The sequence below is a fragment of the Serinus canaria genome, chromosome Z (genome assembly GCF_022539315.1).
Source record: "Serinus canaria isolate serCan28SL12 chromosome Z, serCan2020, whole genome shotgun sequence".
Lineage (NCBI taxonomy): Eukaryota > Metazoa > Chordata > Aves > Passeriformes > Fringillidae > Serinus > Serinus canaria.
Window position 1 is genome coordinate 8,096,725 of NC_066343.1, and position 18,702 is coordinate 8,115,426.

Sequence of the window (18,702 nt, forward strand, 5' to 3'; positions counted from 1 at the left end):
TGGAGAACAGATGATCAGTAGCATCAAGAATTGTTGCTGGTTTTGCAGGCACTTCCCTGCTCCCACATTTTGGCTCTTCTGCTTTAGAGGAGAACTAGGAGTTGTTGTCTGTATTGTAAATAATTACAAGCTATCATTTAATTATTAATCAGCTATTAAGTAACTATAAGTAGTTTTAGAAGGCTTTACATGCTCACTAATTTTGCAAGACAGCTTTTCTAAATGAAAATATTTTTACACCCTAATGAAATGCCTCTTTGAATAAAAGCAGGAACATGACACATACAAAGCCAGGGAGTAAGCCCCAAGGTAACAAACATATTGACTTCTTCAGATGACTTCTTTCTTCTGAATTACAATGCATCAGTTCTCTATGAACTGGGAATGACTCTGAGGAAGTTTTTTAGTTGGTCAAGTACCAATGCTTCCTCAAACTTGCATCCCCTTGACCCTTTGCAGCTTCTACAACTACATGAAAGTAGTTCTAGAGAGGTAGAGGCTTAACTTTGTTCTCAAGTACCAAGTGACAGGTCAGGAGGGAATGACCTTAAATTATGCCAAGAGAGGTTTAGTTTGGGTATTATGAAAAATATTCTTCATTAAAAGGGCTGTGAAGCCCTTGCAGAGGTTTCACTGGGCAGTGGTAGTGTCACCATCCCTGGAAGGATTTAAAAGTTATATAGATGTGGTGCTTGTAGACATGCTTGTAGACATGGTTAAGTGGTGGCCTTGGCAATGCTGACCTAATAGTTGGACTTGATCTAAAGGAGCTTTTCCAACTTAAATGACTTTATGATAATTTTCTTCTTTCCAAGCTAGCATGTAGCAGGATTGTGGGTAGTGAGCTAAGCAGTGCTTTTGGGTACTTATGAAAGAGTGATTTTTCATCATCTGCTGTGGTACTGACACCCACCTGCCTTGGAGCTATGACCCTTCCTTGTCTACTGTGAAATATGGGGTTTTCTCCCAGGTTTATTTTTTCCACAGGATTTGCCTTTGCTCACCCTTTGCAAAACACACTCTACAGCATCTTGCACAGTCACATATGTCACGGGGAAAATTTGAGAATCTTGTTTTAAGGTTGTCTGAGGTCTGCTGAGGCTAAAATGTTGCTGCTGTCCAATCAAATCCAAAAAAGCCATGATGAATTTTGGGGGCACACCAACAAGGCCACTTAATTGATTAAGTGTTTAGCCATGGATAATCACTCCGAGTAGGTAGACAATGTTAGACTCATAGATGCATCTGAAAAGGAGATTTTCCTCACCAATCAGCAGTCTTCAAGCATTCTTCTTCCCAAAGAATTGTGGACAAACAAAAGTGATTTCCCATGTCAGGAAACAGATTTCCATCAAACAATAATCCTGATCCTAAGTAAGCAGGATTGGTGCAGGACAAATAAAATCTGGTGTATGTTGTTCCCCTTTACCTGAGATCAAAAGCAAATAGGTCCTAGCAGAAATTATACTATATGAACAGATCCCACCAGAACAGCTATTTGGACTACTTGTGATTTTCTATTTGTTTATTAGATTTAAGACCCAAAAGCAAACACGTAATCCACAGCCTTTCAATTAGTGGTGGAGCATGTGTGTATTGAAACCTCATTTAACCTCAGGAAACTTCCCTCCCCATCTGCCAAACATTTCTCTTCCCTTTATGACTCAAGGCTAAAAAAAAATCCCAAAACCAACTTCACTCAACATTCAGGCAGTAATTACAAGATAGTATTTTACAAATGGAACATAAATAAAATTACATAGCTAATTAAGATGTATCATGAACTGAAGCTCATTTCTATGATACTAATTGCATATTTCACCTCCCTGTTAAATGAATTTGATGGTCTGAAAATAAGCCATTCACTTTATGCAGGGCAGATTTCCATGAGCAGCAACTGCTGGCTGTCCAGGGGGATGTTAGGTTTCCCTAGTTAGACCAAAAATTAACTGGGTGAATTGATGACCCTTTTTACCAGTCCTTTGAGGAGCATGAATTTGAATGTGTCAGATACTTTTTCTGCCCCAGCATCCTTTCTTTTAAAAGACATGCATGGCCAAAGGAGCAAAATTCATTGGAACAATGCAAGTTTTTAAAAAATACTTATTTACTTTCACTTTCCTGCACAGACTAGACAGGTTAAAAAACTGGCTTGGGCACTGCCACCTTTACATAGTAACAGTCATTTAGTAAAAACAACAAACAGCATTTGTTGTTTTAACTCAACAATTAATTTAGCTTATTTAATAAGTTAAAGTCAAAAGAAGTGAATAGGTTTAGTATCGTAATTGTTTACATTTTTGTACAATAGACAGCTGCCATGTGGCAGCATGACAGCACCATGTGGCTCAAGAAGGTGTATTAGTTATTGCTAACATAAGACCTGGAAAGCATGATCTGAAGTCTTCACTCTGCAGAGGGTGTTCCTTACGGACTTGGCCAAGTCCTAGGATCTTCCTGTTCTTTCCTCGCAGTAGGGATGCAGTTCTATACATGTACCTAAGTGTATTTAGTACCTCTAAAACAGACATCAGTCTGGAATTTCTGAGGACTGCATTTTTAATGAAATTCTGAAAATCACCATGTGAGGGACAGAAATCCAGGATCTGAGAAATAGAGGGACAGATGAATATTTTAAGACTGAATGCTTTAAATCCTGTATTGAAGGAGAACAGAGAGGCATTGCTACGCCATTGCAGGCAGGAGGTACTTTGGCAGAAGGATGCTCTGTGATCTCATGCCATTCTACTCAGAGGTGCAGGAGAGTGGGACCTGCATTGGCAGGTGACCCTCATTCCTCCAGTTGTCATTGGAAAGTGTTTCTCAGCTATTAGGAGCTCTAATAGAGAATGGGCACAGGATCTGTAGAGGCTGAAGTACATCCCCAGGAAAACTGCTACTTTTCTCCCAAAGGGCTGCTCCTGTTTGAATATGAGGTCCAATTTCCTGTCAGAGAGAGATAAAATGTCCATTATGTGGCTTTTACAGCAGGCAAGAGAAACAATGCAGGTGAAAATTTTGCACATCTAATGACTTGAGACAATTTTTGCTGTGGAAAGAACCACACATTTGGAGAAAGCTGGCAGGTGGTGATGAATGGTGGTATTAAGCGCTGGATCCAGCAGCCCAGGTGAGGTCCAGCCAGGAGCAGCTTGAGCATGGGCTCCAAGAAGGTGTGTGCACAAGCACACACTTATGTTCACACATGGGAAGAGAGTGAGCCACACAGATCAACACAGACTCATAGAGCACATACATGGACAAAGAGAACACCAGTTCTTCTCTGGATGAGTAGGACAAAGTCCATCAGGGACTATATATATACATCCCTTCCAGAATATATATCCCTCCAGCAGCAGAGCACAGATTTTGTCTGCTTGGTAGTTGCCCTTGTATCCCTGAGCCTTCCCTGGGACAAACTTGTAACGATCCTGTATGAGATGTTCCTTCCAATGAGTTTGTATTTGGGTTCCCAGCTGCTTCTCTTCCCCTGTGCTCCTCTGGGCTTGTAGAAGTGGGTATTGAATGGGCACCATGGATGTATGTCAAGAGCAAAGCCAGATGTCAGTGTTTTTCAGGGATTGTTTTAGTCTGTGTCTGATGCACTCAGCTGCATCTTCCGATGTCCACAATTCTGGGCTTCTGTTCTGGATTCAGACAGTGCATAGGGTTTGTGACAAAAATTAGAGCTTGCCATACTGAAATTTTACTCCATTAATTATTCCAAATGCTCATATTTACAGAAATCTGACCTCACAGAGGTGGCCTGTAGAAGACAGGAGATCTGGGGTACCTTGTTTTGATATCCTAGTTCCCATTCGTCTGACACTTCAGAATACCTTAATTACAAATTAGCGATTGATACAAGAAACTGCAATAATCTCTGCCATATTTAATGATTTTGTTCAATACTGTTTCCAAAGTGCACAAATACCATCGGGACCAGAGTGCAAACCAGCCCCAGGAACACCACTGCTCCTGGGAGCATCACCTCGGCTCTGGGAATTCCGATCATCTGGCATCTCCCTCTCTCACTCTGGCCTCTGTGTCCTGCATGTTGGGTCATCCACGCAGAAGTGACAAGATCCCCACAGAAGCAATGCCCTGGCTTCAAAAAGTGGAATTTTTTCTTATTTGTTTGCCCCTTATTCCTCTCCATGTAGTCCCCATTCTGGGTGTGATTCTTCAGCTATTCCAAATAATCACACAAAGCAGTGAAAACAGCAAATTATAATCAATGCTGTTTCTTCCTATTACAAAAGAGACATTATAAACCGAAAACACAAAGATAATTTTATCTTTACTAATAGTCTAATATGATTATGAGAAAGGTATTTGGCATTTTCTACACCTCCAACTCTTTTCTTCATGCATTGCTGAGCAGGTTTACCAGAGTTTAAATCCACTTAAATCCATTTAAATCCACTTCAGAACTCAGTACATACACAGCAAAAGGATTTCATGATACAATGGTATTTCCTAGCTGTCCTTTAAAAATTTAGCCATTTCTTCCCTCAAAGTTTCCTCGTTGGAGAAGTAAATTACTGCTAATAATGAAATTTAAATCAAACCTGATAGTTAGAGTGAGGTAGACTGTGCCACTCCACTTACCTCAGCAATTTGTAGGCTTGTGCTGAATATTACTAATACTTACTAGAAATGGCTTTGTTTAGCTGTGTAGCAGAGGTTACCCTGCCCAAAGCTCCTCCAGAGTTTTCCCTTAACTGTTGCTTGTCAAATGCTGTCTTGCAATAAGCCACTTATTTTTGCATTTTATTTCCTAGATGAAGTGTATTACAAAAACTGTGATTAGTGTTGCACACTGAGCCCATGATAGGAAGGCTTTAAGGCCCAATCAGCACAATAAGGACTTGTTTCAGCAGTCAGACCTTGCCCATGTCCCTCATTGGTCTCATCTCTCTTTGGCAGCAACACAGTCCAGCTCCTGGCACCATAATAAGGTCCTTCCTCCTCTCCATCACCAGCCTCTCTCCCAGCTTCACAACACTCCCAGCCTTCTTCTCTTTGGGGCCCTTGTTTGCCTCAACGAGACAAGAAAAAACTCTCTGCAAAGCAGGGCAGCCATGAGCCATTGCAAGGCAGCCAGTGGGCTGCAAGGTAACTCCAGGGCTTATTTTCACAGAAAGTTGAACACTTTTATGCATTTATCCTTGAAAAGATGTTCCTTTCCTATGCCTCAACAGTTGGTCATCAGCATAGTAGTGGTCCTGACACCCAAACTCCATCTTGCAAAGCAGGTGAAGCACACCTCAGAGGTAGCCCCGTGTGTGAACTTGCCCAAGCAGTCCCTGGGTGGACTGAGTGGTTTGTGGGCCACAAAATGGACAATGAGCCAGAAATTAATATTGGGCTTGTGATGTGCTCCCTCTTCCTGCCCCTCATCTGAAAACCAATGACACCTTCTGAGGAGTGTCAATGCCACTCACAGTCCTTGCTGCAGTACTTACTTATGGGATCAAGGGTATGTGGAACATTTTCCTGCCATTTTCCCTAGCTGCAGTGTGTTTTCTGATCCTTAGCAGAGTAGTTATAGTGTCCTGAGCCACTAATGCCCTGTGAAAGCCCTACTTCTAAAACAGCAACTGCTTCATCAGGAACACAGGAGAAACCCTTCCTCCATTCTGGATTCTCAGCATGTTTTGGGGTCCTTGTTTGTTCAGATAGCAGTCTTGTATTCCCTAATCAAAAAGTTTTAAAAATCTACTTTGTGTTTTCTGAAAATTATTGTCCTATTCAGCCAAGAATCATCTCATGTCTTTATAACTTACACCATTACTCTTCTTGATTAACAACAAAAACTGATGAGCTGGCCTTTCGAGGGCCCATAAGCAGAATCAGCCAAGCATAAAATATAAGAGAAGGGAAAACAATAAAAAGTTATTTGAGTTGTTACATCGGAGTTGAATGTTATATGTGGTTTTTTTATTCCATACAGTAAAAAAACTTCTGTTGCACACACATTTCTCCTCCAGTGATGGTATGAGGATATACAGAGTCAGAGTTTCATACTGGTCACATTAGCTATGGACTAGTAAGCAGTAGGCATGTGATAGTTTTCAGCCTTCTTTTTGTGATTGTGAAAGAAATGAACAGACAGAGAATTGTCACGTTAGCTGGGACTAAAGGTTTATGCGAGAGGCCTACCCAGATCTCTGGTCCTTGCAAGGCTCTATGTGCGTGGTGGTACTTCCAGCTGAGAAGGAGCAGGCAGAGAGCACCGAGAGCTGACAGCAGTTTGAAGGTTGTAAAGGAAAGAGGACAGCCCCTTAAACGTGGTGCAAATACAAGTGTGTCAGGGGCAAGCTCCAGGCAAGGTTGTTGTCCTGGTAGTTATCTGTGGGAGACGCAGCTGAAAAGCTTTCCATTTAGATTCAGACTATGAGAGAGGTAGAATGTGGGTGGTACATAGCACTGAGAAGGAAAGGGTATGGCACAGGTGTGCCATGAATATGAAAGGTACAACTGTCTGTGACATAGCAAGAAGGGAAGTACAACTGGGGCAGCATGCTTGATATTTGTGAAATGCGTGGCATGAAACAGAAAATTATAGTGATAATTTCTAAAAACACATAAATCACAAGAAGTAAAAAATTAGAAAGCATCTTGATATTATGCTGTGGTTGTGTCCTAAAATACTTTATTTTACAGAATGTGTTCCTAGGTGTAATAGATTTTAAAGAATCAGCCAAGGTCTTCTCATTTAAATTTTTATTGATTATATGACAATATAGTGAAAATTCATCCACACACTGGCACCTACTAAATAGGTGCTGAGGAAGAAATCCGGCAAAACCAACCAGCAGAGATTATGTGTGAGGGAGAGACAATGTCCAAGCTGAGTCTGGAGATCTGAGTTCTGCAAGGATTTCCAGGAGCTGGATTTGATGAAACTTGGAGTCCCTTCCAACTAAGAATGTTTCCAGGACCTTCTAAGATGCTCCACTTCCAGCTAACTCCAGAGCCAGGCTGTACAGATAAACCTAAAGTGAGTTCCTGCAGGACTGACATACAGACATCCAGAGATGTGAGGCTAATATGCCAGACTCCTCCCCTTTCTTACCATATAGACACTCTGAATTACGTTTTCCTGTGCTAATGGAACATTTCAGTTATCATATGCTTGCATCAGCTGTATATAAATGAAAAAGACCTTAATATGTTTGTTAATGAAAAAGATACAGTAGTATATTACAGAAGAGTTTATTTAACTTTATTTAATTTAAAGGCCACTTAGTAGACTGAGCCTTAATGATCTACAGTAAATGTATTTTGTCAAAAGATTTCTCCATTATTGGGTGTTCTTAGACAAGAGTCCACATTTCATATATAGGATTTAGATAAATTGCTGCTCTGAGTAATATATTGTGATAAGGAAACATTAATTCATGCTAAATTACAAAGACATTCCTTCAGAGGAATTATTCTATCCCTATGAATATAAAATACAGCCTTTCTATCTGGGCATTTCCTGGGAAGTTAGACATTCTGTGCATTATACCAAACTGCAGATGTATTCATTATAATAACATTAATCACGATGACTCCATTTGTCAGTTCCACCTTAATTAAGCATTGCTGCCATAATGGACTATTTAAAGAGTTATAAGAGGCTGTTTACAAGGGGGTTAATAGAGCTAGGAGTCAGAATTAAGTGGTCTTCTATCAGGTGTGACTTTTCCTGGTGCTGTGAGGTGGCAGGGGCTTAACAGGAACATAAGATGGAAGGGATGACTGGAGCATCACCCTCATGATCTAAATGTGTTACCTGATGGCTGGGATGGAGTGTCCTGGTTTGGGCTGAAAAAATTTTCTTCCCAGTACCTGCTGCAGTGTTGTGTTTTGGATTCAGGATGAGAATAAGGCTAAGGCTGATAACACGTGGATGTTTGGTTGATGCTAAGTAGTGCTTATCTTAAATAAAGGACTTTACTTTTGCCCACAAATTGTTCCATTTCCCAACAGAGAGGAGGTGAGAAAGCAACCAGGAGAAAGCATGGCCAGGGCAGCTGTCCCAAACTGCTCAAAGGGATATTCTACACCATGGAATGTCATGTCCAGCATATAAATTAGGGGAGCCAGCCAGGGACCAGTCCTTCCGTCCACAGGGCTCTTGCTCATTTTAGCACCACTGTGTCTTTTTGCACATACAGATGAGATTGCACAGCATGATGCATAAATTTGTACCTTTTGTAAGTTCTCTGAAGGATTCATTCCTATTCTGTAGATATTTCTACAAAACATGTCCCATTGCTAATTCCTAGCCTTTACTTGTATTGTAGATTGCTGCAGACTGCCAAATTCTCCCTATTTTACCGTGGGTGGGTCAGTTTTTTACGTGTATGGTAACAAACATTGGCTCTGCAGTTTTGGCTACATTTTCAAAGCCTACTGCATTGAGGCAAGGGCACGTAATTCAGTTTCAGGTGGGCCCAAAGCCTCCTGTCCAGCAGGTCTTTGTAGGGTGAATGAGTGAGAGTTACTACAAATTTGTAGGCAGAAAGAAGTCCATCTAGCTGAGTGGCAGCTGGAGCACGCTTGTCAGTTCGCTGTTCAGGCATGATCATAGCCCCACTGCTTTGGAAACACTGCTGTAAAAAGACACTTCCAAGAGGCTTCAAGAAAGTGCATGTGCATATAAGGAATTTTCTTCCTAAGACATTTCAAATTTTTTGGGTTTTGTTAAGGAAGGAAAATAGGTCATGAAATCTTAAGACAGAAGCCATAAGTCTTCACCAGCTGTCTGTGACATTATTTCCAGATGTTCCTGCTCTTAGCCATCATGGCCCACTGCAGGAATCCTGGCAAAGGAGCCGTCACTTTGATCTCTTTGTACCAGCTCCTGTGTACCCACCATCTCTGCTCCTGTCGTTCCTGCCTGGACTGCATCTTGCCCTTGTCTGCAAAATCTGTTACAATACAGAGACATTCCTTTGCTTAACCAAGGGTTTGCATTTCCTATTCATTAAAAGTATAGATGACAATTCCCAGGCATCTTGAACAATGGCCATTTGTATGAAGGTTTGAGCTAAAACCATATTTGCATCCTTGAAGGGCATTCTCACTGAAGAAAGCAGTATGGGGCCTAACACCTGAAGAGACAGGAGGATTCCATGCCTCTCAGCGCAATTTTGTCAGGTCTAATCCCACTGTTCTGCTACCAGCAGGCTGCCATGGCATTTCACATCCAGACGTGGAAGGGCTTAATGAGGAACGGGCACTGCCTGCCTGCTGCAGGACAGATGACTCATTTCTCTTTTTAACCTAGCAAGGCTGAAAGACAGCAGAAGTACAAAAAGTATAAAAAACAGAACAAGAAATGGCAATCCCTGACATTGCACAGGACAGCCATGACACGGCCCCCAGTATTTTCCTGTAAAGTCCCTTTGCTTCTAGGCCATGAATCTCTACTGAAAGCTGACCAGGCGCTGGCACAGGCTCTGCAAGGAAGTCAGTTGGTTCGTCTACTCTCTGCCATCCTCAAAAAGTGCTGCAAGATGCACTAAGGCAATGTTAGAATCATAGAAAGATTGAGCTAGAAGGAGCTAGAGTTGAAAGCTTATCTGGCTTCTCACCCTGCCATGAGAAGGGACATGTCCCACTAGACCAGATCCAAACTCCAAGCCTTATCCAACCTGGCCTTGAGCATTTCCCATGACACCACAACCACAGTTTCTATGGGCAGCCGGTGTCAGGGCCTCACCAGGGAATAATTTCTTCCCAATATCCAATCCAACCCTTCCTCTGTCAATGGAAAGCCTTATCCAGTCTCTCCAGGCCCTTGTCCAAAGTCCCTCTCCAGCTCTCTTGGAGCCCCCTCAAGTCCTGGAAGGGACCCTGAGGTCTCCCTGAAGAGAAAGAGGGAGACACCTCTCCAGGTTGAACAATCCCATCTCTCATGCTATCTCTATAGAAGAGGTGCTCCAGTTCTTTGAGCACCCTCATGATGATGGACAGATGCTGATAGTGGTCTGCAAGCTCTAGGCCCTTCCAGGACCTTGCTGCCTGTGAGGTGAGACATGCATTGTGATGCAGTGGATTCTGAAGGTCTAATGGCTTTCCTCCCCAGAAGTCATCACCCCTGTTACCTACAGGAAGCTGAGTCTCCCACGACTCAGAGGGCAATGCAAGGGATGCCTGTTCTGCCTGGTGATACTGGGTTGCCCAGGGCACCAGTGCCTTGACAGGGGCCAATGTGAGAAGCCAATTTCATTTTGATTTGCCTTAACAATGATCATCAGAGGCATATGGGGGAGGGGTTGCAGAAGTGCCACATCCAGGAGGCAGCTAGGAGAAGCCTTGTCTCTGGGGGGGGACTTTGCCTGGCAACCAGTTCGTGTCTCACATGGGACGGGCAGTCAGCAGGAGATCACCAAAGACACTGCACCCCAGAGACATTCTCCAATCTGATGGCAAAAGATCTCTACCAATGGACTGCAGTGGGACATTGAACTGGGCCAATGGTGTCCTGCCAGCAGGCAGGCTTTGGCAGGGGCCAGGGCAGGGAAAGTAACTGCATCACAAGTGTCTGCTGGCAGCAGAAAGCAGGGATGCTTCAAAGTAGTTGTATTTCAGAGTGGTGTGGGTATTCCTACACTTGACCCTGCAGTATAATGGAGTGCACTTAAGAAAAAGGTGTTCAAAAATCAGTTTTCCATAATTGCCAAGTTCATACAGCAGCACTTCTCCAGCCAGGCTGGATTTGTTGCGTTTTGCTCCACCCCTGTTGTTCCTCTCCTGATGTCCTGATGCATTCTCCATGCACCATGTACACCTTGCAGCTCTTTGGGATAAACAGCTTTTGGAATAACCCTTCACACCCCCCACACTATGTGGACTGAAGCAACAACCTCCCAGTGCCACTGCCCCTGTCATTGCTGCGAGCTGGTGTTTGCCATTGTCATATTTCACTGTGGAAAACTGCAGGAGTTCTTTTTAAAACGAATGGCCAGGAATGAAATTAAGCCAAACGAGGCAAGCGTTGTGTCTGAGAACCGTTAATTTGTGACAAAAAAAACAAAAAGACAAAGGAGTTGCCCAAAACAAAGGACTAGAAAAGACAGAAAAGAAGGAAGGAGAATGGGAAAGGAGTCGGCCAGAGGGGAGAAAGCAGGAGGAAAGGCAGAGGGAGAGTCCCACGGGCGGCCGGGAGTGTCGTGGGCGGCCCCGAGGCGGGGCTGTGCTCGCTGCCCGCCCGGCACGGCTCCCGCCGCAGCGACAGCCGGCCAGGGGCGCTCCGGCCCGGAGCCCCGGACAGGGTCGCGGCCAGCATTGCTGCGGCGGCCTGGCTTGGAGTTTGGTGGAGTGGGACACAGGTGGCTCAGGCAGGGACACAGAGACGAAGCAGGCAGGATGTTGGTCAGGGACACGGGGAGGCAAGACAGACGTGAAGCGAGCAAGAGCCAAAAGGCAGTCTGGGGCCAGGGACAAAACACGGGCTAGAGCCAGGGCAAATGAGTAGCGAGCCAATGGGCAAGGTGGAGCCAAAGAAAAAGGCACAAGATCCAAAAGGCCCCTACACTCAAAAAACCCAAAGCCAAAAAGTCTCAAAAAAGCTCCCAAACAACTCTCAAAAAAAGGCCTCGACTCAAAAAGCAAACTTTAAAAAGACCCAAACCAAACCCTCCCCAAAACAGAAAGCACAGTCTCCAAAGCCCTGCTCTAAAGCAGGGGACATCTCAGCCAAACCACTGTGGTCTTCAGACAGGAGAGATGCCTTCAGGTTCTTCTGAGCAGTACCTGACTGCAGTCCCCAGCACACCCTCCCGTCTTGCACCTAGGGTTGTCTTGGAGGGTGCCGCTGCTTCATGGGGAGAACAACCAGTCCACAGGGCCAGGAACCCTTGAGACCCTGACACTCTTCACCAACACTGACCTCATCATTTCGTGGTGGCCTGGGCTCTGCCGCAGCATGGAACACCTTACTGGGTCCAACCCTGCTGCCTGGGGGTGAGTGTTTGGTGACACTGGGCTGCAATGAATGACCATGTCTAATGGATGCTTTTTTCTGAGGGCCTTCAACGTCCCACTTCAAATGCAACTACCTCATGATTGTTTTCCCCTAGAAAGGCAGGACACAAGGTGAGGACAAGAGTGAAATCAGGCATTTTGAACTTAAAAAAATTACTTTTATTTTAGGAACCAATAAAATTATGGTAAATATTTACAAATAATTATCTCACATAAAGGTTACATAAAACCAAATGTCCACAGTAACAGTCACTCTCATGAAAAGACACACAGATATTGAACTACGCCAATCTTATTGCATGTTTCTTCAACTAATCTAAAAATAAAAAGTGTTGCAGTCGACCATTTAACTTAGAATAAAATCACAGATTCCAGCATTGACAGGAAAAAAGAATTAAACAAAAAAAAAAAAAAAAAAAGAAAGAAAGAAAGAAAGGAAGAAAAAAACCCCTTCAAATGGCCCCTCCTTTTTGACCCATGCCTTAGCACCCCTGGTCCCCAGCCCACCTCCCTTTCTGCTACCCAAAACAAAACCCAAAATAAAATCCCCAAAATAATCTTCGACGTCTTTGGCAAATTGGCACCGCTGTAATTACATTCAAATATTATAACACACAAAAGCAACACACAGCACTAAGGAAAAAACACCAAGATTTCAAGTTTGTTCTTTTCCTACTAGAAAAAAAGAATACAAAACATACACATTTTAAGAAGCATTTTTTCATCTGTTTTGCAACAGATGTTATCCCCTACTTTCAAAGGCAATTCAACTGTTATTTTTAGGATTTTTTTTTGTAAATTATTTTTTGTTTGTATGTACTTCTCAAGGTGAGGAGGCATTTCTTTTTCTCCCTCTCTCTTTTTCCTTCAATGCAGGCATTGCAGACTTTGGTGGATACAATAGATATGTATTTCTATTTCTTTGATGCTAGAAGTCCCTAATACATAGTTGTTTGTCTGTAAGAAAAAAAAGTTTGTCCTTTTTTTTCTTGGAAAGGAATTCCATTTGCAATGAAATGAGTTTCTGTAATTTCAAAATGTACAAAGGCCACTACAGAAAGTGAAAAACCAGGACAAGATTTTTTTTCCTGCAGGAGGCTGAGCAAATGGACAGGCAGGTCTAAATGCCCACTGGCCATTTTTCCCACCTAATTTAGACAAGGCAGAGCCAGAAACCTTGGACACAGGGGTCTGGCTAGGTGGGGTCTGGGGCTGATGCAGGACTAGGATCCACCTCTCCACAACCCCTGCAAGCTTCTGAGATGCTCAAGTGTGCGTACACATAAAGGTGTGTAGACAGAAATCCCTACATGCATGCCTGCTCACCCAGCAATGCTGCAGCTGTGTCCAGCTCAGTCCTTTCAGTCTGGCTCCCACCATGGAGATCCTGCATTCTGTGAGCCTTTCACGGGACTGGTGAGGGAGGCCACTGCTGGAGCTGGCACCTATGCCAGCTGTGATGCCAAGGCGAGCAATCTGGGCACCACTTGGACATGCTTTTCACTCAGCATTTGCATGTCGAGTCTCATTAGCTCAACCAGAAAAAGAACACATTGGTTTTGATCTTTTCAGATCCTTTTGTTTGTCATACCACGGTAACGTGTAACTGTGACAAGAGCAGATCTGAGAAACTACAGGGCTTCCTAGCTGGCATCCCCAGCCTTGTGTTGCTACTGAGCACTCTGCCTCCAGAGCAGAGCCGCAGTTGGCTGCAGCTTGGAAAGTGTTGCCAGTGCCTCTGTCAGTGCAGGCTGCCTGGCCCAGCTCTGCCTAACAGCACCCACATGTGAGACTTCAGGGCATGTTAGCCAAGAGCTGCTGGTCATCTAACATTTGATCAATGAATCCAGAAGAAAAGACAGGTTTTTCCAGAATTTGCTGGGACAGAGACATGGGGGGGGTCATCCTAGTGCTCTGCTACCTCTTGGGCCTCATGCTTCCTAGTGGTACATGCATGCAGAGAAGAGCATGGTACTGGGAAGGACACTTGGTCAGAGCTATGTTGGAGCCAATGACAGATACACAAGTTGACTCTACTACAGGCCACAGCTCTTGAAGCTACAGGTACCCACATCTGGAAATAAGCAAGACCATTACATGGCTTCCTTTCTCCTCTTACTGAGGGATGTGTAAAATGCATAAATTAAAGAAAAAGAAAACCAGTAATATAACCCCATTAGCTAAAACCAGCATGACAAAGCATTTATCAACATCTGGTAACTGCTAACTGCTAAGACGTGGCACAGTGAGGCCATCACACCTCCCTCCCCCACCATGCTGCTCTCTCCCATTGCACTCCCCTCATACTCCAGCACCAAGAGGAATCAGTCACAAGGAGTCAAGGAGGGGTGACAGATTGTGAGCTCCATGTACCCTGGTACTGTTTCTTTCCTCACCATCTCCTTCCCAAGTGCCTCAAGCACTGATGTTGTCGTACCACCTGCCAGTCCAATCAGAGAACTTCTCAGACATCTTGGCATGAACAGTCACTCTCTGGCCCCATGATGCCAGAGCACCAATTGTTTTTCTACTTCAACAGTGATCAAAGAAAACTTTTGAGCTGTTGATCCAGTCCTGAGACATCCAGAGCTCTGCAGTCACTAGAGCTGCCTAACAATAATATCTCCATAACTGAACCTTCAGACACAATGATAAATAAACTCCGTGTCCACATTTTGTGTCTTTGTCGTCACAGTCTGACAGCATTTAACTGAAGGCTTCCTCGACAAGTCAGAATTCCCCTCATTCATGCAATCCTGATTCTAGCCTCCACTTAGTCTTACTGCAGCATTTTTCCTCTTCACCTCTCAGATTTAATTTCTTAGCCTGTGTCAGCAATGTATTTGATAAAATTATTGCTGGAGTGTCAAGTACTGGAAAACTCTCCATCTAACCAAGCCTATAACAGAGTTGAGTGCTGAAACTGCCTGAAGGCACTTCATGGGGTTGATTTCTGCAAGGGTTTAGTAATGATTCACTGCTCCATAGGGTACTGAAGTAAAGGATTAGCAGGGCACCCCAAACCCCAGCACTGGACTGGCTCTCTCTCTTCCTAGCAGCCCCTAAGGGTCATTTGCTTCCCATCTCCACCTCACCCAGTAGCCCCTCCCCCATGAAATAGTGAAGCCACAGAGGATGGATGGAGGCAGGCAATCCTCTGTCCTCCCCAGATGACCACCTTCTACCAATAGTGCCTTTCAAAGATGCTCCTCGAGGAGGAGGATTCCCACTGTGAAGACTATGGCCAGAAAGTCTTTCTGAGGAAAGCAGTTTGTAAATCTCAGGTGAAATATTCCCCAAACCAGAAAGTGCTGCCAAAAAATGCCATTTCCAGCAGCATGGCATGAATACTCCATGGTCTAGCTCATACTGCCTGCTCATGACAGAACGATGTCCCAGCAGATGTGAGTGAGCCATGGCTGCCATGTTTTGGGAGATAGGTCAGGCACAAGTCCCTGCTTCACATGTGCAAGGGTGGGAGTTTTGGGTTTCCCCTCAATAGCTGTCTGTGCATCCAGAGTACCTGGGATGGAGCCTACCACTATGCCTGGCAGGCCAAGGGCTGCCCTGATGAAAGCCTTGAGACCAGTCAGGCCTGAGCACTTCAGACACTGGCATTCACACATCCATCACCTGGAGGAAACACACCTGTCATATCTTTCTAAAATCCCCAGCCCAACTACAAGCACTTCTGGCATGAATATAGATATAACATCTGCTGAAATCTCATGTTTGGTCTTCTCAACATTCTCTGAATTAATGTATGTCACACAATTCATGCTGCTGAGGAAACAAGTAAAAGTAATGTGATTGCAGGAGAGTAGGCAGAGTGGGTGAAGGACCCAATGCCAATGAGCTGCAGTTCCCTCACTGGGGACACACACTTGTTTTAGCCAAGCCTGATGGTGTCCCAACTACTAGTGTAACTCAGCACACCTCTGCTCCAGATACATCACCAGCAATGGTGGTCAAACCCTTGTTTCTCATCTCTTCAGCAAAGGCACTGGACAGACACAGCCCTTCCTGTGCTCACAGAGAAGGTGCATGTGCTTAGAGTGGAGACAATGCACACCCCTTGGCTGGGGTCATGCACAGGGTCCCAGGGACAGAAATGCCCTTTCCAGTATTGTCCAAGGAGTGAAAGCAATCATGGGGTATGCAGAGAGTTATGAACCCAAAGCAGGGTTTCAGAAGATTCCTTGTATAAACTTTTCATGTTGTTATTTGTCTTTTGTTAAAAACAGGTGTATCAATATTAATTGCTGAAAGAATAAAAGTGGCACTCATTTCACATATTTCTGGGTTAGTTTTAAAGACTCTGGCTAAAATGCCTGATGGGGTCTGTGAACATCATGCTGAAATGTTACTGAGCTGGTGGGACCTGGATGTCTTCATGCTGAGGACTGGAACACATCTGCCCTGGAAACTTGGAAGTGATGGCTGCATTTCCATACCATGAGAAGATGCCACTGGAGGGGGAGAGGGACTTTCTCAGCAGATCAGTGGCCACTACAGATACCAGATATGCGGCACAAGTAATGAGGTGGGAAGGGAAGAGAGAGAATAGTGTTAACTCAGCAGCTGCCAGAGAAAGGTTTGTACAGCTGGAACCTGGTGAATACCTGCTTGAATGTTCCTCCACAGGAGTGCATCTCAAGTTTGACACCAGAAGCCTTTCTTCTGCAGGCAAGCACCAACAGAAGAGCCCAGGCAGCTCTGGGTGGATGAGGATGGTTGGGTTGGGAGTAAGGAGGCTACAACCAGGTCTTCATCTCAGCAGGACCAGGGAGCTTCTCCATTGCCCTCATGAGGGAAGGGATGGGGTCATGCCCATCGCCCTTATGTGGCTGAGGTTGTCTGTGCCTTGGCATGGGCTAGGGGGAGGCTTCAGGGAGAAATCAGCAGTTCTCCTGGCTCCATGGAGAGGCAGTGATTGGTGTAGCTGCTTAGTGGTCATTTGTAGCTGCTCTGCTCTCTTAATTTAGCCCCCCACAAGGTGCATATTGAAACGTGTGATTGTTAGTGCTTCCTATTCAAGTAGGAGGGAAGAAACACAGAATTAGCAAGGCAAAAGTCCCCTCAGGCATGTCTGGACTACCGTGCTGGAATCTGCAATGCCTTCACAGAAATGAAGAAACACCCCGAAACAAGTACTTTCTCTTTCAGCTTGGCTTGGAAAGTGAGGTGCAGCTGCCCTCATGCCTGGTACCCCCCACTCAGAATATGCACTTAACAAAAATCATGACCACAGTATTTTTCTGCCTTCCCCTCAGGGTTTTCATGACTGGGATTTAGCACACAATCTGTAGAGATATATGTAAGGTATCAACTATTATTTAGGAACTCCCTCCTGGAATTAACTTGAAACCAGTGAATTTGTTCCAGTGTTTAGTATGATGACAAATGAACATAAATTAATATTAAGCAGTAAAGTATCACAAAATTGCCTATGTCTTTCAGTTGCCCATGTGTTTGATACCAGCATACAGCATGATCACACACAGCTGTCAAATAGGATGCTCTATATAGAAACAACATTAGCTCAAAATACAGCCACAATGAGTGTTAACCTGGTTCAAAGTTGCTTAAAGCTTACTGAGTTCTTTGAATCAGTGCACCAGTTTCAAAACACACTTTTGGATGTGTTTTGATTTCAATCTTGTACAGTGTTGCTGTTTATGCTTAAACTACTTTTACAGTAATACAAACAAGCAAATATTTACAGTGGTGTGCTTGCGTAAAGTTGAGCAGACTGATTTTTTCTTTGCCACACACACAAAAAAAAAAAAAAAAAGAAAAAAAGAAAAAAGAAAAGAAGAAGAAGAAGAAAAGAAAATTGCTTTAAGTCTCACAGCCTGTTTCAGTGTGCAGCAAGAGGGAGCTGCCCCAAGGGGAGCTGCTCACACCTCTTCCTTATCCCCAGATACAGCCATGGCACCCGCAGGCGATTAAAGCAGTAGCCAGCCGGCTGCAAAGAACATGAAGCTACCACACATTTTTGACCACACAGAGCTTCAGGAGTACAACTTCCTCCTGTTTCTCTGTTTGATTCAGGACCCAACCAGATTTAAGAATACAATAAACAGTTCAACAAGCTTTAAGAGCAAAATTTCAATTATCATGTTCCTACTAGGTACTTTCTCCTTCCCTTTTGGAGTGGCTGGCATGGTGGCAGCAGGATGACTCGTCACGGTTGTCCCAGACGCGTGTGCTGTCAGTGCCGACGCCCGGAGGTCCGGCGTCAGTGGCGGTCATAGGCGGCGGCAGCAGCTGGTGCGGCTGCTCCACGGGCTGTAGCGCTGTAGTAGTAGGGGGAGCCTGTGAGAGATGAGACCGCTGTGAGAAAGACAAAGGTGGAGAGGTGCCAGCTTGCAGTGTTCTGACAATGGGTGCCAGAGAGCACTCCAGCCAAAGCTTCAATAAAGGCTGGGTAAATAGAATGAAAATTGCATTCATGCATTCTGCATGAGAAGAAGGCTACCACTGCTCTGCATTGCTGCTTGCCATTTGATACCTTCTTCCATTCCTTCACTCAAAACATCAACTTCCTTTACTCCACAAAAAGAAGTTAATTACTTTTCAGAACAGAAAGTTGAGATATTCCAACCTCAACACACTACCATACTCTGACTTCTTTTATTTTTTCCCCTTCCTTTTAAAAGGAGGAGGTTGAAGCCCAAAGCATTCAAAGTTTTTCAATGAAAGCACTTTTTT

The 18,702-nt window shown here is 44.2% G+C and overlaps 1 protein-coding gene across 1 annotated transcript in view; it reads right to left on the reverse strand.

Annotated features, from left to right (window-relative positions):
• Positions 1-12,165: 12,165 nt before the first annotated feature.
• Positions 12,166-18,702, reverse strand: part of PAX5 (paired box 5) — a 128,175-nt gene continuing 121,638 nt past the window's right edge. Inside the window, exon 9 of the mRNA XM_050987256.1 lies at positions 12,166-18,306. Within this exon, the coding sequence (XP_050843213.1) occupies positions 18,230-18,306 (77 nt within the window). The 3' untranslated portion in view covers positions 12,166-18,229. The remainder of the gene's footprint in view (positions 18,307-18,702) is intronic.